Source organism: Scomber japonicus, chromosome 24, assembly GCF_027409825.1.
Source record: "Scomber japonicus isolate fScoJap1 chromosome 24, fScoJap1.pri, whole genome shotgun sequence".
Classification (NCBI taxonomy): domain Eukaryota; kingdom Metazoa; phylum Chordata; class Actinopteri; order Scombriformes; family Scombridae; genus Scomber; species Scomber japonicus.
The window spans coordinates 6986438-7007610 of record NC_070601.1 but is presented as its reverse complement, the minus strand read 5'-3'; the positions used below and the strand labels follow the sequence as shown (position 1 = coordinate 7007610).

The 21173-nt window shown below is 39.6% G+C and overlaps 1 protein-coding gene across 1 annotated transcript in view; it reads right to left on the bottom strand.

Moving 5' to 3' along the window:
* Positions 1-21173, bottom strand: part of si:ch73-383l1.1 (receptor tyrosine-protein kinase erbB-4) — a 237815-nt gene that overhangs the window by 47392 nt on the left and 169250 nt on the right. Inside the window, exons 5-15 of the mRNA XM_053314757.1 lie at positions 20849-20914; positions 18383-18501; positions 17424-17565; positions 16541-16654; positions 14578-14704; positions 13214-13287; positions 12332-12422; positions 10726-10925; positions 8048-8180; positions 3407-3500; positions 81-235 (exon numbers count right to left, since the gene is read on the bottom strand). Coding sequence (XP_053170732.1) covers positions 81-235; positions 3407-3500; positions 8048-8180; positions 10726-10925; positions 12332-12422; positions 13214-13287; positions 14578-14704; positions 16541-16654; positions 17424-17565; positions 18383-18501; positions 20849-20914 — 1315 coding nt within the window. The remainder of the gene's footprint in view (positions 1-80; positions 236-3406; positions 3501-8047; positions 8181-10725; positions 10926-12331; positions 12423-13213; positions 13288-14577; positions 14705-16540; positions 16655-17423; positions 17566-18382; positions 18502-20848; positions 20915-21173) is intronic.

Here is a 21173-nt window from a genome sequence, read left to right as displayed (position 1 = left end):
TGAGCAAAAAAGAAAAAAAAAAGAAAAGAAATGCACACTTTTATACACAGACACATCTTTATGTATCATCCCTCTCTTACCCCTGGGTGCAGTTGGCGTGGCAGGGATGACATTCGTTGTTGGCCTTGGCGTATTTGAAGATAAAACTGTTGGCCCCCTGCAAGCCATCGGGGCACTTCTCCACACAGTTGGGTCCATCTTTGAAGTGGAGGCATTTTACGCACTGGTCTGGGCCCTGAGAGAAGAGACGAACAAGGAGGAGGGAGATGAGTGGGTGGGTTAAGAGAAGGTGGTGGACAGTGGATGAATGGAGAAGCGAGAGAAGGGGGATGAGGTAAGAGGATTAGTCAGAAGGGAAAGGGGGTAAAAGAACATGAGGATGAAAGGTAGAATAAAAATAATGGTCAAGGAGGTGAAGGGAACCAGTCGTAGTAGCAAGAGTGGAAATAAAGTTAGGGATAATAGAATGAGATAAAGTAAGAGGAAAGAATGAAGATACAGGGGAAAAAATGGATGAGAGGAGAGAAGAGAATTGAATCAAATTCAAACCTCGCGAATCATGTCAATTTGCTTACTCCCTACCAACGGCTAATGTAACTGGCAAGACCCACATGCATTTCATTCACTGATTTATAATGTGCTGAGAAAAATTGCCTGGAGTGTATTCCGCTGCATCCCCGTTAAAATTGGCCAAATGCATAAGGAATCAGGTCATGTCAAAGTACGGTGCATCGAATGTGATGGAAGAGATGACAAGTGGTAACTGAGCACGAGCTCAGCTGCAGCGAGATCATGAATAAGTAAGATGGATAGTGATGTGTGTTTGTGTGTGTTTGAGTGAGAGGGAAAACTGTGCTGCACTGTGTATGAATGCTTATGCGTGCATCAAAGGCGATGAAAGTGTTGACTAAAGTGTGATGACTATGTGCCAAACTTACAATTGTGCAAATACCAGTGTGTTTGTTTGTGTGTATGCAAGAGAGCTGGGAGTTTTGTGAGCGCTGGACTCCGTTGCTATTGACGACCGCAGTGACCTGATGGACAGCCTCACAGTTTGACACATTCAGACACACGCCATCAATAAACATTATTCTCACTTTGCATCTTTGTGTGTATGCATGTGTGTGCGTGCAAGTGCGGACGCATACAGATGTCTGAATGCATTCAACTATGTCCGCGCATGCCGCACGCATGTGTATTTGTGTGTGTGAGCGCCTGTGGATGATTGACTCTGGTGTTATTTACTACTCAACTGTGACCAGCATCTCAAAGTCAGCTGCCTCTGTGCATCCTTGAGGAGGCTCTCTCTCTCTGTCATCATCTCTCTCTCTCCCTCTCTCTCTCTCTCTCTCTTTCTCTCTCAGGGCTCAGTTATAAAAGGTTATTCACACACTCACACACTATTAAATTCCACACAATAAGTCATGCAGCACATTAAGAACAAGATACAACTTTCTGTATTGTACCTATGCAACTCTAAAATGAGCATCTATGCGTGTCGGATAGTAGACATTTCTAATCTTTTTTTAGCTATATAAAAGGATAAGAATTGTGTTATTATATTTTTCTATTGCAAACAAATCCTTTTAAAAATCCCTTTTGGCATCCCTGCCCTGTCTTTGGTCCTCAGTCCAAGGTACACTAGTTTCAATTTTTAAAATCCTCACCAGAAAAGACAAACAAAATCATTCTACTTGGAATAATAAGAATTTGCAACTAATGTTTTTCCCCCCCACAAAAAAGTTCAATTACGTTGCCAGAATCCTTAATAAGACATCTAAATCAGCTTTTTTATTGATCTATAAATATGCAAGTATAGTATTTTTCATTTCAAAAGTTTAACTGCTGGATGCAAGGTGTCATCTACTTAGCTGAAATATTCATTCTGAGTGTATATGTATTGATATTTTCAAGTTTAACATAATGATCCTGATTTAGTCTTATAAATAGGGTATACTTAGCTAATTCAAGTTTCCTCTCCCAAATATGACTTTGCCTGTGGCGAGTTGGAGATTTATTTCCCACAAAACTGGTCGAGCAGAATATGTTATCAATCTCTCTTAAAAAAACACCCTTCTTACGAGTGTGATTTTCCCTGGGGGTGGGGAGAGATGCACCCATCAAATACTCACTTAAATGACACAAATTGCAACTCCAGCCTGGTGTGTGTGTTATATAAATACATCCCATATTGTATCTGGGATAGAATGTGTGTTGGTCTTTTTCAGAGATTTGTTGACAATAAGAAATACATAAATCAGTCCAGACCCATCCTGGTTTCACCTTGACACCTCTTCATCCTTCCTACCCAACCAGAGATGCCACCCAACAGCACTGCAGCTTTATTTCTTCTTATTTTCTTTCCTTTTATTCTCTTTTATCCTTTTTGCTCTCTCCCCTTTATATACTTGCACACAAACACACACACACATACACACACACACAACACACATCTATTTTTAATGTTGTGTATCTATTTAAATTTTTCATGTTGTTGTCGTGTTTGGGTTACTGTCTGGCTCGGTTGCTCTACTGTTTGTACTGTCTTGTGCCATATTGTGTTTTTATGTTAATCATTTACAATGTGTTGCACTCAATCTGTGTTAATTACAAGACAATAAGAAAAACATAGCACATCAGCGGCCTTGTCCTTCAATACAAAGCCATGTCTGTTTGCGACCCCTTAGTCTTTTATTCTTCTGCTTTTTTATTTTCACAGACTAGACTAGGTATTATCCAGTTATTCAGAAAAAAAGCAGATTTTTAGAAACAAACATTGTTTTGTGTTGCGGAAATACACATTTTTCTGCTTTCAGATCCCATTAAGCAGCTTGTGAATCAGCGTCAGTGTGTCCCCCAGATTTGGAAACTACTAGTGTGTATATTGTAATGCAAACAATGACTTGATGAAATGGCAGGTGCAGTGTTGCGTGAGATGAATATGTTCATTGAACACACTGTATATATGTTTTCTATGTGTATGTGTGCAGACATGTGTAGCTCTGCTGACATTTTAAAGGGAAATTCTAACATTTTAGAGAGTCTAGGTGAGATCGCACCCCAGACTGTAAAAGTGACTTTACAGGAAGGTCAGATACTAATCTCATTTTGCTGTTTTGGGTGTGTGTATGTGTGCTTGCCAAAAGCACACCTCCTAAAGTAGCAACAGTAGTTCATCATTTCTCCCATTAACCTACCATTCACCTTTGCAAACACAGCATTTATATCTTCTGATATCGTGTGCTCAAAACAGATACACTCTCACAAAAAAAAGTTGGAAATCCACTTGATCACTGAAAAGATATGAGACTATCTTGCACAGAAAAAATAAGAAGAGGGGTTTTCATCTGAAAGTGAGAAATCTCTAGAAAATATATTGTCTGAAGTGGATTCACAAGTTTCTTACCTGGCCAAGGCATGTCATGGTGTTGCCATCCATCTTCTCACACTGGCTGTCACACTCCAGGCAAACAGATCCATTGGCAAATTCACGCATTTCCCTGATAGAGATAGGGATGGAGATGCATGTATTATAGATTTGAGAGCATACTCGTGTTGAAATATTGATTAAGAGCTTGCTAGGGGAGGATTTTGAAGTATGCTGTGTGCATATGAGTACAAGCAGTACATAGGAGACTTTTGATTTTAAACCAACATGTGATACAGCATCAAGAAAGCAAGGTTAAACCTTCGTTTATTCATGCACATCACCAAGACTCCAACTCAATCTGCCTGCAACAGTGCCCTCTAGTAGAGGGGCATGCAGGGCAGCGAGCTGCCTAAGATTATTTGATCAAGTTAAAAGCTTAGCATGGTCAATATGCTAACAGAGAAGGCCTATGAATAATGAACAGCTTTTTAAATCATGGACAAACATGAGGGGATGTGTGAAGGGAGGAGGAAGTGAGAGCAGGACTAGTGTGAGAGAATGAGAAAAGGATGGCAGAAGAGGCCAGGGATGAGGCAGCGACAAAAGTTTGCTTTGGATGAGGTGAAGGGGCCACTACAGAGGGAGTGTAAGAGGATGAAAGCAATAGAAAAAAGATATGGAAAAAAAGATAAGTCAAAGAAATTAGCTTTTCATCCTTTTTATCAAATCCCAGAATTTGCAGTGTGTGCAACTGGTAGGAGTTCCACCAGATCTTTATTTAGCCAGATGTGTGTAATTCATAATGGTTTTGTTTTCCACTTAGACTTCTGAAGGAATAGAGGTAAACAATAGATCTCAATATTGGGTTTATAGACTGCAATTACACTGGCAAGAGCTGAGCAGTGCCTCGGGCCATACTGCTGAATCCTTATGTGCGTGTGTGTGCACCCGATCTATAAATTTCCCCCTTGTTTGTGTCCGAATCAGCGCATTGTCTTTGGTTTTTTTTGAAGCACGGCGTCTCTGGCGAGCAAAGGCTGGCGGCTGTCAATAACAACCTCTGCCGATCAAAAACACTTTTCACATCAGAGGGATCGATCATCCGATGCAGAAGACAGACACCCTCTGAGGAGGATTCACCCTGTTACCACCAAGCAGCTTTCTCACAGTGGTGGGATAATAAGAGTGACTCCCTGTGTGTGTGTGTGTGTGTTTTGTTTGTCTTTGCATGTGATGCTACTTGAGTGGAATAAAGATTCAACAGAGCTGTATTTTCATGTGATCTTGCACTGAGAGATTCAGATCATGTCTATATATTTGATGCATTTTCATGAAGTGAATATTACATGAACATCTTTTGGTTCTGAAAACTAAAAAAAAGTTAAGAGACATTCTGACACTACCGAGTTCAACTGTATCACATTAAAGGGCAATAAAAGTAAAGATGAAACCCCGGATTTCCCTTTTTCAGAGCATTAATGTCAGGGATTTTTTTTTGATGATCCTAATGGTTCGTGTTCACATCATTTTGTCTTAAACATCCAAACATCAAGTATCACAGTGTCCTTTTTATTAATAATGTTTTCCATAGACTCAAAGGAAACTCCCAATTGCTCTCTTTACATTTCTCCCTAGTCTTTCTTTCCCTTGTTCCAAAATAAATTAGATTTCTCTCCTGGAAGCTGCATCCAGGGGAATCCTTTAGAAAAGGGCAGTGGAGAGATATCTCTTTTGTTGAATGAGGGGTAAAAAAATACATGCAGAATAATGGGTGAGAGACAAAGACCTCGGCAGCGGTGCTCTCTAGGGTCATTTCCATTCCGTCAAAGCCGTTCCTCCTGATTGGCCCCCTTCACGGCTGGAAGTGTGCGCCAAAGCCCCATTGGGGGACGGCCTGATGGGGGATTAGCCCTGTTTTAGCAGGAATTTAAGCAGTACTGTGTCCACCGTTCAGACCTCCAAACTGCCAGCAAGCCAAAGCATGGCCAACCCACCAGAGCAACCTTTTTAATTAAACACTTTCAACGCCTCCCTAATCCGCTTCCTCCCTCTTCCTCCACCCCCAGTGGACCCCATCTCAGACGTTTTCTTTTCCCCTCTTGCACTCTTCTCTAGTTTGCTCTTCCTTTGTTTTATTCAACAGACGTTTAAACTGAGGGGAATTAGTGCCTTTCCTCATTAAGAATGGAGACATATAACGAGGGCGAGCAGAGGAATCTTAAGGTTTAGAATCGCCAACCTGAAAACATATTTAATGAGATAACACTAAATTCTTTTGAGATACAAAGGCCAATACGTTATATTCAGAAGAAAGGTAGACATTCAAACCAACTTACTGACTGCTGCACTATACAGTAGAACTTTATGCACATTAACTAAACCCACTAAACTAAGCATTTATAGTCATTTCTATGCAGATGATCCCATACTGTTTGAGTCCAGTTTTATGGCACTCTTCTTTTCACCTATGGAAGTAAACTAATCATTCAACATATATACCACTACCACTTTCTCCAACTTAGATGAGAGTGTAAAATAGAACTGAAAAGACTCAATCAATGAGTCGATCAAAAGAAAAATAGTCTGCAACGGTTTTAATAAGTGTTTAATAAACCCCCTCCAGTTCCAACTTTTTTAAATTTGAGAAATTCCTATCGGTATAAACTGAATAGCTTTGGGTATTTGACTGTGGGACAGACATTTCCAGATGAATGAAGATGCTATCATGGGCTTTTCTTGACTTTCTGTCATTTTATAGACCACAGGATAGTAATTGGTAGATTAATTAATGATAAAAATGCAGCCATGAAGTGAAAATCAGTACTTATTTAAATCATTTCCCAGTAATATTCCACAGATATATAAGGTGACTTTTTCAGCTTTGTCTTGCATTGCTGGTGAATACTGTGATGCTACTAAATGACCAGACTGGATTAACTAACTAAAGTAAACAAAAATATCAGGGCATCCGACATGAAGAAAAGTTCATAATTAATATACTGGCAGATGAAACTTGGCTGTCACTATAGAGGCAAGGTCTGTTTTGTCATGTAGAGAAAGAAACTGCTGAGCTTGCCTTTCTCTGTCTGCACTAGATTAGGGTCATGTTGTATTTAAACATAGAGCAGCCATCAGTCCTAAATCCTAAAATAAAGTTTAGATTTTATTGCACTAATCATGGTATCCACATCATTTTTGGTTTAGAACTCATGATGCCACTAAATGTACTTGAATTTACATTTTCCACTATGAACCGTTACTTTGATGTATGGTATTGATTTGTATATTTATGTCAATTAGTTATGAGATCTCCATTTTATTATATGACTAAATTGGTTAGGTAACTCAAATTTAGGCAAAACAGTAGACATTAGTTGTACATTAGTTTTTATTGGGTTAAGGCAGACACTATCAGAAAACTTCTAGTAGTTACCAGGGAGGGAAAAAGGCAGGTTATCCAATGTTTCCATATGAAACAGTAACCATTTATCTGCCACAGACAGATCTATGAAGCACTGATGCTTAGCACGTGGTGACTTCTTACACCAGGCAAACCTTTAGGTTATGGACATTTTGATTCCACAGTTCAGGGCAGTGACACAAAGCAAAGAGTAGGCTTGTGAAATGTTACTCAGAATGCATACCAGTGACTGACTGTATTTACAGTATGGGTAACAAGTGTGCTTCAGCAGCTCCCTGCCATGCGCCTCTCCCGCACCAGTCTTCTTCAAAGCCTTTGCTGTGAGCTGTTTTTCCCGGCAACTTCAAAGCTTCCCTCCCACAAACGGTGCCGGGGAAAGGACCAGCAACAAGTCAACATGACCGAGGGTTGCTCGCTCTCATACATCCTCTCCTGCACACATACGTGCACCCTTCTCCTCTTCCCCAGGGGACAACACTAGCTTGACATCAACAGCTTGGAAGAAAGTCAGACAGTGCCGGTGCATTCTATTCTAGATAGATACTTTCAAGTGATTCACAGTGTCTCCTCATTCATTCAAGAGCAGCACAAAAGGCTGAAAACTACATCTATAAAGAAGTGTTTCTCCCCAGGTGAGTTGGCACTGATCTTTTTGATGTGCCTCTTGGGGCCATAAAGCAATGTCCTGAATGCACTTATTCCCACTGAAAACAGATCATCGCTGGATTGTGTGGACACTGTAAGACCTTTTGTTGGAATGTCAGTAATTTTCTAGCTCAGGGCAGTAAACAGTCATGTCTGCTGGCTCAAATGGGCAATTTGTGATAAAGTATAATAATTCAACAATGTATTCAGATTGATTTTGGACAATGGATGTAACATGCAGCCAAATGTTCCTTTAACTGCTCACGTTAACGGTTCACAGGGTGAAATTCCTCATTGGTTCAACTCATTATATTCATGCCAATCGGCAATTAGACTCTCCTCCTCCAGAGCCCTTGAGGATGTTTTGACTTCATTCTCATGCATCAAAGCTGTTTAAATTGATTTTATTTCCTCTGTTAGTCATGTACCACTGTTTGCAAGGGAATTAATGCAGTCTCCTGAAACTATAATGATCTGACATTCAGGAAAGTGCTCATTTTTGTTTTGAAGATTTATGTGAGGTCAGCTTAAACACACAGTACCAGAGTCCTCCAATAAAAAAAAAAGAAAAAAGAAAATCATAATAAAAGTTCTTGGATTGAACTACTCACCCATCAAAGAGATTGCAGGACTCAACGCAGGTACGGCCTCGTCTGAAGTATCGGCAGGAAAGACACTGATCAGGCCCTGGGCCCCAGCACCCGTCGTCTGAACACATCCGGTCACACACCATACGCTGCTGAGCTACAGAGTGAAAAGAGGGAAATAAATTAGGGCTGTAACTAATAATTATTAATTTGTCATTTATTTTCTCAATAAATCAGTTAGTCTTAGACACTATGTCCCAATACAAGCACTGATTAAATGCATGGAACAAATCAACCATTGGATGAGCTAGAATGTTCTTCATTAAACAAAGACAAAACTTAATTGTCTTTACAGCCAAGGGAGAACGATTAAAAGTCGATTTAATCGGTAATGTTAAAAGCCACAAACCACAAACCAAGTAGTCATGGACTCAGACCTGAACAGCTAAGTACAAAGTCAGCATATTATCACCTGAAGAATATATCAAGGGTGAAAGGACTAATGTCTCTTGTCCATGCATTTAACTTCAGTAGACCTGACTACTGTAACAGTGTCTTTATAGGTCTCCCGAAAAAGTTTAGACAGCTGTAGCTGATTCAAAACGCTGCTGCTTGAGTCCTCACTAAGACCCAAAAAAGTGGATCACATCACTCCAGTTCTGAGGCATTTAAACTGACTTCCTGTCTGTGAAAGAATCCATTTTAAAACACTATTGTTGGTTTATAAAGGACTGAATGGTTTAAGGCATAATACATTTCTGATCTTTCAGGCTTTCTCCAACAGGCATTCTGTTCACAGAGTCAAAACTAAACCTGGGAAGCAGTATTTGTTTTTATGCTCCACATAACATGAAATATGCTGCATAAATAAACTTACCTTGCCTTATAAAATATCAAACATGGCCTATACCTCAAAGATATTTAATTTATTTCATTGAAGACTAAATAAACCAGAAAGAAATCCACACTTGAGAAGCTGGAACCAGAGAATTTTGACATTTTTCTCTTTAAAAGAATGACTCAAATCATTTAGCAAAATAGTTGGTAATTTATTTTCTGTCAATCAACTAATTGACTAATTGCATCCCTAAAATGAATTACATGAATGCTCAAAGGCATTTGCACACAGAGACATAAATGTGCCTGCGGATGCACACCCACACACACGTCTAATGTAATTTAGACATACTGAGTAACCTGATGCGTTATATGCACAATTAATAGAAAATTACTGAGCAATCAAATACAAGAATAAAAAGGGAATTATTCAATAATGATGTATTAGGAAAATTAATTTGTGTGTTCATGTTTACTTTCTAGAGCCTGTAGAATATTTGTTTGTGCTCCATTATATGGATTCTTGCTTGAATGTGCATCTCACTATACGTGTGTGCACAAACATGCATATCTGTATGTGTGTGAGTGTATATTGGCCCAGCTGTATGAGCAAACATTGGTATTCCCAACACCTCCGCCATTAAGACCACCCCAACCAGAACCCTAAGCCCTTTTTTTTTTTAGTCGAAGCACAACAATCAATGCTGTTCATCAGACTCGGCGTGTCTTCCATCCGATGACCGACACCCACGGCCCCGGGAGTGTGGCCCGGTGGGGACCGGAACCCTTTGTCAACAGCCGAGCCAGTCAATGGCAGACAGGGGGTTGAGCCTAATGAAGAGGCCTGTGTAAGGCCATATCGATCCATCTCTAACACACACAAACACTCATTAACTGGCTAATGATATCAACCGCAGCCTGGCAGAGCCAAGAAAAACTACAGTGGCCCACATCTGTGTTTCTCTACTTATCTATGTCTTTGTCACTGGTGCTACACACATGTTGCTAAAAAAATATATTTTTAAAATGGTAACTGATGGCTAATATTTGCTGTTTTTAACAACACTATCGTGATATTTCACTAGTAGTATAACTCTCTTTCTCTGTTAGAATGTTCCACTCTCTTTGAACAAGCCTTTGTGATCAGTGTTCCAACATCTGCAGCTAAACCACTTGTAGACTATTCATCATTCCATCAGGTGTGCATCTTCCTGTGGTTAACAGTGAGCTTAATCCACCACTGTGCATGACGCATTAAGCACTTTCCTCACAGGGAGCTGAATAAGGGCTTTCATGGCCGAGAAGCAAAAGATGCCTGTGATACCGTCGCCTTGGTAACGGGCATGTCAGCGTGTAAGCTGGGGTGGAGCTGAATTTGCAGAGATAGAAGGAAACCTGAGTTTTGGAATTAATTAGAGAACTAATGAGAGAGAAAATACTATTTAATAGGTGTTTGCTTACTACAGATTTGTGTGTGTGTGTGTGAGAAGGCTCCTATGTGCAAGCATGTATGAAGGTTTCCTGTGATAGCTTATTAGTACAGTAATTAAGGCCAGTTTCTGCATTATTTGCAGGTAATATTATCATGTCAGTATCTGATTATTCAATATGACTGAGCATATGAAAATCCACAATTTGAATGTAATGACACATTTCCTTATTAGATTGAGGATTTAACCTACAAGTCAATTTACATTAGCAAACTTGTGTATCCATCACTGTAGGACTTAGGAGACTGTCATTCAATTTAATCACTTAGGGCAATTATATATTTGGGGCATGTTATTTTCTACAGCTCAGATTTGTCAATTTTGTGTATTTATTTCCAAAAGTTGGCAATCATTTTATGCAATGCCACTACTCACTGCATTCCTTTGGGTCTCGGTTGTTGCGGATGAGGACTTTCTGGCTCGGGGTCCTGAACAGCGAGGTCCAGTTGACAGTGTTGTAGAAGCACAGACGGCTGTTGTTGAAAATGTACACGTTACCAGCGCTGATCTCGTCCAAAGACTGGAACTGTAGGGAGGAGATCCAACGCTGCTTGAGGATCAACAGAGATATACCACTTCCACTGAGAGAGAGAAGAGGGAGGGAAAGAGAAAAAAAAGAAGGAAATCAGGAAAAGTCAGTGGATCACCAAAGTAAGATGTTGAGGTATTCAAGTCTGGACCTAAGTAGTGGACCAGCCTTGTAGCCATGGAGCTAGAGAGGCTACAAGGGAAAGAATAGGGAAAGAAATAGTATGAGGATGAGGCAGGATAAAAAAGAAAGCTATATAAAGTCATGACAGATAAGAAAGATATAGAAAACAGTGTGAGTGAGAGAAAATGGGAAGAAGGAGAACAAGAGGATGAAGCAGACAGGAGAGTAGAAAGAGAAGAGCAAATAAAAAAAGAACAGTAAAACAGGAGAAATTGATGTGAAAAGAAAATAAATCTAGCAGAAAAGAAGAAGAGGAGGATGAAGAAGGAGACTATTTCATCTCTGACTGGCACTGAAACATTTGCTGAGCTCCAGGATGATCGTTGGTGTTTTAGAAAAAGAAGGCCGGCTCTCCTTTGACTCTGCCAGAGCTATCCCTCGGATCTGCCACTTGTAAGCAAACACAGAACCTGTTATCAAAACGGGGCTAATCAAAGCTGCGTGACGGCAATGCTTCAAAAGGCTTCTGTGCAGGACAAAATGGGCCGGCAGCTCATTAGCTCTGACGGTAAGCATCCAAACACAGGAAAATAGCAAGAAAGAGAGAGAGACAGAGAGAGACAGAAGGGTCTTTCTGAACAAAGACAGCCTATAATATGAGCATGTCATCTGCATATGAGTGAAATGGAATTGTATGTAAAATCTCTCTGAAATGAAGCTGCAGTATGTCCTACTACTGATCATTTATTCACAACCATGACCTCTTTAGAAGAAGTACAAAGCCCTGCAAGTGGAAATATATATCTATGTGTATATATATATATATGTATATATATATATATCTCAAGGCCATGTTTTATTATATCAAGCACACAAAATGGTATGACGGGTGCACCTTTACTAACCTGATGGATAATGTGTATAGCCAGATATAGATGTAGACTGTTAAGTGCTTGTTGACACTTGATAGAAATCCATTAATCATCCTTTTAGACTATAAATGTATTTAAATTACAGGTACATTTTATATACAGGGTATTTATTCTCTGCATCCTATCCTAACTCATCCTACTGTATTGTTTGACTACATGCCCATCCTATTTATTTAGGAACAGTGGCTAGCCATAGTCTGACAGCTGCTAGCTGAAGTAAATGAACTGGATGAACTTCATGCTTCTAGGAGAAATGCTAGTCTGTTGCGCTGGCTCTCTGTATATGTGCTTATCTTGTATCTCATGCGCACACAATAGCATTTACACACACACACACACACACACATACACCTTAGATGGTGTCTAATCTGTGTCTGAAGTGTAATTAAGCACATACCTGTAAAGAGATCTACCTCCGATGGTTGCCAGGTTGGAAAAAACACTCAAATCTGTCATGTTCTCCGGCCAAGACTGGATGTTGAGGTAACCTAAAGACAAGGCATGTTCAAGTTAAAAAAATACTTGCATGGGAAATAACTACAAATTGTCCATTTTCTCAGTAAAAGTGAGCCAAGAAGAGAAAGGCAGCAGTTTAGGGGGTATTTGATGAAAAATAAAAGAATCATGATCATAGAAATGTAAAGGTTTTTTTTTGCCTACATCCAAATTAAGAAAGCACTGCAATTTCTGGGTCATAGTCATGGAGTTGCGCCGCCTCTGTAAAGTTGAGCCTATTTTTTTGTAGGAAATGTGCTCAGAGAAGACAATATACACTAATTAAAAGAATGGATTTAATATTCTGCACAATTTGTCTGGTTGCACTTGCCTTTAATGACAGATTACATCAAATCAGCATCTGTGGAAATGACATTAAAGGGATAAAGCAGGAAATGGCTGGGATAGAATGGCCATTGCTCTTCCTTATTGCTTGGGTTTTCATTATGAGAATGCAGTTTCACTCCATTAGCTGTTTGGCTCAACTGCAAGTCGCAGTTTAATATGACAAAAGGGTTTGTATGCGAGGTATTGCTCATCCCTTAAGGCCTCTAATAGCTAATGAATAAATACACACACAAGCATGCACACACATATGGAAAGCATGTACATATAATCCACGAAAGAGCACCTTTTTGAGTTTTTAGAGCTTTTTTATAGAGCTTTCCACTTTATTCCTCAAGATTTCATTCATCTCAGAGGCCAAATATTTCACACACATCACATAATAATATTGTTTTTCTCAGTCAATTTTCCCAAGGTGACTCCAGTGAAGCAGTCCCACCTGTGATCTCTTTCACAGTGCGGAACACGTTGAGACGTTCAGGGTCCAAAGGTCCAATACCATGATACATGTCCCTGGAGAAAAACGCAAAGTGGAGACATACAGAGAAGTGAATACTATCTTTATCAAAAACGATATTCACATATTGCTGTCAAAGGTCCTTTATTTATAACACAGCTCTTAAGATACAAGCACTGTGATCCTGAAGGTAGCATTGAGAAAATATGTTTGTACCAAGTTCAGCATGCTCCTTCCCTCTGGTATGCTTTTATAGGTACACATCATGCTAACCTCAGAGCTTCAGTGCTCTTTGACAGGAGTTCATGATTGCAGAGAGAACATTTCTCATTAACCTTCCCGAGCTGGATTTTACAGATACAATGGGACATGAACGGAGATTGATTTTATACATCCATTCGACCTATTTTTATACTCCTGTTGGTATGCCACTCAATTAGTAGTTTTCAAGCAGCCTCGTACCAGCCAGGCTTTTATCCACCTGCTGTGGCTGTGTTATTGTCAACATATAGATGTGAAGTGGACAAGGATGTTGTACTTCAGCGAGTATGTTTCAAGTGTTGCTCCAATCAATAGTTTTATATTAGCAATTGATCAAATGCCTACATGTAATGTAAAAGGAGTTTGCTTGTAGTGAGGAGCACAACTCCCCCTAAGCTCTATCCAGGTCATATTTTTTTTCATTTTACAGCCCTCAACTTTATTGTTTTGGCTTACTTGCAATGCTATCATCACCATCAGCATTTTTAGTGATGCTCAATATGCCAGCAGTACAAAGAAGACAAGATAGCAACTAGCAGGGCTAAATGGAGAGTGAACACTGGACTTAAACGTAGCCCATGGAACATAAACATGATCGCTGTGTCAACTTTTTAGGTAATAATGTGTCAGTGTTAAGTTATCTGTAACCCTTCATGTTAAGTGATGTTTACATTTTTGACCAGCAAGTCACTAGATCATAGTTTTTTGTGTTTTCAAATTTCCAATTATCCATACTGGAATCAGTTCAAAGGTTCATCTCTCCACTTTTAAAATGGGCTGCTAACTTGATCTTGTAAACTGAGCTAAGCTAAACTAACAACCTTTTTTAACCTTACAGATACCAAACTGGAGATTGATGCTAGAAGTATTTTTGACCTGCAAGTCACCAAATCAGTATTTTCCTGCTTTTCATCAATCCATGTTTGGATCAGTTCAGTATCCATAAATAGAGTGAAGCTAAACCAACATCATCTTTCAAAGTACCTCCAAACCACAAATGCATGAAATATTAAGGAGTCTGTCTGAATTATAGTCTAAGTAGGAAAATAAGAACTCAAAGGTAATGTGTGTGTGCTTTCACCTACCCTTTAATGCCAGTTATGAGGAAGATGAGGTTGCCGTTGATTTTGGTGCAGTTGACAAATTTCTCTATGTTGCTGGCGTCCACTGTTTGAGCTGACTGCAGGCTGCCCGTTCCTATGCCATCACATACTGACAAAACAAATGCATAGACACGCAATCACACATAATTCCAAATAATTAACATTTAAGTTGCTATATCCATAATGTCCTTGAAGAGCAGAGACCTCATCTTGAGAAATCACTATCAGCTATTATACTCTTTGATGACAATATACCAGAAAAAGTGATACTTCTTTGGTGCATATGCAAGGCCATGGCCCCTCGCCATGCACTGTATCTTGGGCCAGTCCACAGCCCATTCCTCTATATAATGAATTCATTACATCTGCATTAATTACACTTGCGGTCTTGTGTGAGCCAACTATTTCTGACAGAGGCAGAGGGGATGATGAATAAGGCTGGCATTAAGTGGTGTAACCAGTTTTTGATAGTGATTTATACCAGCCAATTCCATATCTGAAATGTTAATTTGTTATCATTTCCCACAGTTCCTTGGGCTATCCCTCATTAACCCCTCTCTGCTGCGTGACGATGTAATCAAGATATTAGCCAATCAATGGATGCCACAACCCATACATGGAGCCTAAAGGAAAGCACTACTGTCTTCTCTCCAAAGGGAAAGGGCAGATCGGTTACCTTTGTGAGAACAATAAGATGAAGGGGCTAATCTGCTGTATTGAACTGAAGTAATGCTGTTTAATTTCACATTAGACATTTTAGGCATTTGGCTCTCACACTCTAGTGCAAAATGACTTGTAATTAGAGAGCAGACCTGTTTCTCCTTATGGGACCATTCCATGTTAATTAATATGTCAAGTGTTGTGGCAATCAAACATATTCATTTTATGCCATATTTGTCATACTCATCCTCCAATATGTAATGAGTGTATGGCAATATGTACAGCTGTAATATGAGAAGTGGAGAAAGATCAGATCATTAAAAGAAATACACAAATTAAAGGAATAAAGAAGAGTTTATGCATCTTGTTGAATTGACTATTCAGATGAGGATGTAATTACAGAAGTGGGTATTGCATGTCATTTGTATTGCATTAGTATGACATTAAAGAAGATGTTGATATTTGGGAGGGGGATACATTTGAATCAGTAAATCAGCCCAAAGCACATTTTAAAAAAATCTGCTTACCATAAAAATAACATTTTTTTTTTTAAATTACATTTTTCTGTAAAGCTTTTAAAGTAATTCCTGTGGGCTTCTGTTGATCCAGTATCATCACTGTTAGAATAAAGCTATTCGATTAAAATGGTTTAACTGCATAAGGTCTTTACATGCGGTGAATTGAACGCAGTGGTGGGCCGGGAGGTGCAGGAAGTATATGTATAAAACCAGATATTCATCCTATTGAGCATAACCTCCACATTATGCAGTATTGTCCTGTTGCATCTCTGCAGCTGGACAAATCTGACAATTTTACAATGAGCACTAAATCAAACTTCACCAGTGATGTCTCATGTATGCAAATTCAAAAATCTTGATCACAGTAAAGGATTGAAATGGAATCAGGCTAGGAGAGGATGAGTTAAATGTTGCCTGGCTCCAGCTCTGAATCACAGTATACACACCCCCGATTCGTCAGAGATTCAAATGAGTCTAGTGTTGTGACCACTGGTGACTGTTTTCCTCTGTTTTGAGGAATATTTGACTAATCAGAGCTTTGCCTTATTATGAATGGGGACATATTACGTTGCTGGCTAAATATGATAACCAACATGGATGACATTGATGAAATTGCACGTATTGTTTCAAACCAATATACAGAAATAACTCCTAAATCTGCTGATTTTTGATGAAAAACATGATCAGGCACAGCAATTATTTGGCTAAATTGAGCGATATAGTTAATTTGCACAGGTTAAATAAAGTAGTATTCACTCTGGGTTTACCTTTTGGACAGATGTCAGTGCAGGGGATGCACATTTTAATGCGGTTCTCCTCCACTTCCATCTTGTTGCTGGGACACGCTCTTACACAGGAGCTGTGGTCCACCACAAAGTTATCTGACAAAAAAAACAAAAACAAAAAACAGCGAGCATTTTATCATTTGCTGACTTTTGCTTCAACTTGAATCATATGTTGAAGCTGTGATGATAAGCACTACATACCATTTTTACTACCCCTGACACCTAGATTCTACTCGTAGCTTAGAATTTACTCAGAGCAGTTCCTAGAAGGACCCGTCTAATGGTGAGAAATTGATTGTATTTTAATCACGTTTGTATAATGATCAAAACTAATGGTCTGGGCCTATATTGCTCAGGGAAAGTAATGGATCAAATTAGCACTTGGTAGTAGCTGTGGAAAGTGCAACTGGTGTATGCTCATTTGATGATCAGTGAAACTTGAATATGCAATCTGTTGCTGTTGCTTGACTTTTAAAGTGTGCTTGCTGAATAGAGGCTGCACTCTGACTCCATATCCGTGAAAAAAAACAACTAAAAAACAACAGCAAGAAAAAAAAAAGAAAAAGAAGACTGGCTTTCTTTGCAGCTGCCAGAAGCCGAAACAGATGGTGTAACGACTATTTGATTGAGACACACAATTTATTTATGTTTGAGTAATTAACTTGACTTGAAATAACTGTCTGGAGTCTCATCTCAGGATAGATAGAGGATAAATGCTTCTTCAGTGGACACCAGTGCACAGATTATAAAGCCTAATTACATGATTGTGGTGTAATGTTACAGTATCTGTATCTACTTGCAGCTGCTCAGTTCCGCATGCAGCAAAGCCTTTTGCTTGCTTGCAAAGGTGATGGGAAAAACTTACGTGGGCATTTCTTGACACAGAAGGCTCCATAGGTGTACTTGGCTCTGGGGTTGTGCTCCAGCTGAAAGGATGTGGGGTTGTACACAAACGGCTGAGGACACTGAGTCACACACGCTCCGCTGTCGTTGAAATTGGTGCAAGCCTGCAGAAAGCATATAGCTACTGTCAGCTGAAGGCACAAGATACCAGTAAGACCTAGCAGGAGGGGGCTAAAAGTCGTGAAACAGCAAGGTGAAGCAAGGGGAGGGTAGTGATTTTCTCACACAAGTCACGGTGAGTGAGAGAGTATTACAGCTGCATTTCATTTTTACGTCGAATCCCGACACGCGAATCATGCCGCTGTCCCTTGTCTCTTTGAACATCAAATGGGAGAAAAATTGGAGCCATTGATCCACGGCCATGATGTAAATGGTGAAATGTTTTCCCATAAACCTCTCAAGTTGCTTGTCTTCTGTGGCCGCAGGCTGAAATGGCAGTAATTGAATTGGATGAGCCTTAATGTGAATTACAACTACAATATCATCTCTGCCAGCATGCGCTTGTGTGTGTGCTGTGCGAGTTTGCGCAACAGGAAGAACTTGAGGTGATAAAAGGAATATTAATTGGAACACTGAATCACCAATTTGTTCTTTGAAGAGCGCAGCCACGGCAGACTTTTACAGCCCTGTAAAACGACAAACAATTTATCAGCCGGTAAACAAAGTGGATCATTTTCAGGCGGGGAGGATGGCAAACATATGTTGCACAAAAGACGTGGACACATGGAATAGAGGATGGTGAGGAGGAGGGGGTTAGATTTGTTTGTTTTGGCCTATGGATGTGTGTGGGAGGCAGAAATGAGAGGAAAAGGATGCTAAAGAGAAGATGTAAAAGATAGAGAATGACAGAAAGCTAAGCAAGAGAAAAAGGGAGCAATAAAGAGAGAGACTATGTGTGTGTGTGTGTGCAATCTAACGTACGAAACAGTCTGTGTCCTTGGGGCCCGAGCAGCCGCCGGCGCACTCGCGATGGCAGCAGTCGCTGACGTAAGGCCCGAAGCATCGACCGTCACACTGCTCTGCACACACTGTCTTTGTCACTGCCCAGGAAGGGAAAAGATGGAATTTTAAAGGTCTGACGCACACACATACTCAGGCATTTACAAAAAAGACAATACCACCACCCTCAACTCTCACTCTCTTACAGCTGCAAATAAATACTTTCTGGTATGGACTTCAGGCAGAGACAAATTAGGGGCTACAGCAACTAAAAGGTCAGACAACACAAGGTCACAGGTTTGAATGCCTAGACAGACTTAAAGCATATCGAGCACTGTCTCCTTTCTCTACATCTGCTCGAGAAGCGCCCTTGAACAAGCCTTTTATGGGAAACTTGTGTATTTTTCAATCTGGACCCTACTTTCCCATAATTTTGTTTCTTAGTGACTAATGATGACAAAGTGGAAGGAGAAGTCTTGTTCTGAGGGACTTGAGTTGAAATCAGCAAAATACTCAAAATCATTTAAATAACAAACTACACTTTCTGTATTCCAACACAACACATTGTTACAACTCCATCATGGCTGAATGTTAAGATAACAATTCAACTTTCACTCAAATCAGAATACAGAATAAGACTTGTCCTTGGAAGAGACTTGGTTAGATACAATAACAAACTGAGCAGATCAAGCAAAAGGTGAAGAAAAAAAAGTTGTATTTCTCTGTATGAGCCTTTCCATAATGATGTCAGACACTTATAACAACAATCTGAGCCTGTCAGTGGCAAAAAAAAAGGATTTTAGTGGACGTATATTGACTGGGCACTATTACCCCAAATGATTATATTGCAACCTGTTTCTGACCAATTTCAAAAATTGTTGTCCCCATTAGTCACTTAGACACAAAAACATGGAAAAATAGGTTAAAAGATATCAAAGTTTCTCCTTAACCCCCAACCACTTGGCTCTCCACCTCTCCTCAGCTTCAGCTCAGTGACTAGCAGCTGAAAATTGCAGTTGTGCTTGGCAGCTCCCAAGTACGAATGTGAAAAAGGGCATTCCTGGAGTGAGCCAAATTGGTTTTCCCCGGATAAAAAAAAAGTTTTTTTTAAATGTTCCATTGCACTGGACCCCTACTGATCCACCATATTTGTGTTTATACAATGATTTTTTTTTTTTGCCAAGCAGGCCAATTGGCCAAATACACCTTCCAACTGTGCTGATACTTCCCAGAAAGCTTGGCTGTATTAGTTGCTATGCCAACGTTTGTAGTAACCAGGGAAATATTTACTGCTTTTTTTGGTGTTTCATTGCAAAACTACTTCAAAGTATGTGTTTTATTTTCAGCGGAGTACTGATAGCACAATACTTGGTTGTATCTCTTACCTATTGCATCAAACTTGCACCAATACATTTGCTAAATAACATCCTCCTACACAATATTGGTACAGTTTGAGATATAACAGCCAGTGAGTAAGCAGGAGCTTGAAGCATTCAAAGGGCATTAAAACTGCTGTGCTCACTCTCTGCTGTGTTGGGAACATAATGATGCAGGAGTGAAAAAAAAAAAAACACAACAACAAGGCTCTGTCGTCTATTAGCGTGTGTTAGTCTGAGAAAAATAGGCCAGTTTGCCTCTCGGTCTTTACAATACGAGTAAAACATCCTGTAATTATTGGGAGAACTAACATTTCTCTTGCTGCCCTTCATCCTCTTTTTACATTGTGATTTTTTTTTTGCCTCCAATTTTGTGCTACCTGCTGCTGTCTGAGGCATTGGACAAACATTAGTATATTCAAATGTCAGCCTTTCATAGCTATACACATGGGTGGAGTATCAGTTTTTTCCCATATTTATCCATTTAATTGTATTTCATTTAAACTCACTACTCTCATTTCTCTTGACCTTGATTTTTGTCTTTCAGTTTAATAAAGTCAAAATAATCTAGTGTTTGAAAAATATGTCAAAAGAGATTATAGCAGATTATAGATTATTCTGAAGCAGACTGTAATATATCACTCCTATTTTCCTCCCACCATTCAGTGAATAGAGTGAGTCACAGTCATGAACTAACTATTCAGCCTTTCCCTGTATTCTTAGTACTGCTTCAAAGGGCTTCTTTTGTCTGTTTTACCACTTATATATGGTTTAATAATCATTTTTCAGCACTTTTCAAAACAAATAGTGCAAAATGCTTCACAGGGCAATACAAACAGGACAGATTAAATCAAACTAAAGACAGTAAAATAATTAAAACCGAATAGTGCTGGGGTAGTGAAAGTGGGATCAATATTCTAATCACACTTATAGTAGTTATAGTGAATACCCTCATTCCCAAAATGTTAATTTATTTAAACTTAAAGTCAGTATCTGTGTTGGCCTATCATTTATACCATGTTAGCAGGCTCCTGGAATTTCAAGGCTTCTTTATGTGCATGTGCATACTCACAGATTTGACACTGGTCTTCCTGAAAGCCCCAGCAGCGTCCATTACACGAGCGATGACAGCGTCGGCCTGCAGAACATTCACACATGTACACAAACACACACACACACACACACACGGGCAATAGCATGACTTCACAGCCAACTTCAGATGTAGTTTTGACACAAAAACAGACACAGGCCCCTCAAAACAAAGAGTCGTCCACTCACGCACACCCTTAAAACTTCCCCCGACTGGTGACAGTGACATGTCTGTCGAATCTCCTCCGCTCATGCAACAATAGACTCGGAGTCACAGTGGCGACTTGTGGCCGGTAGAGAACATGAAA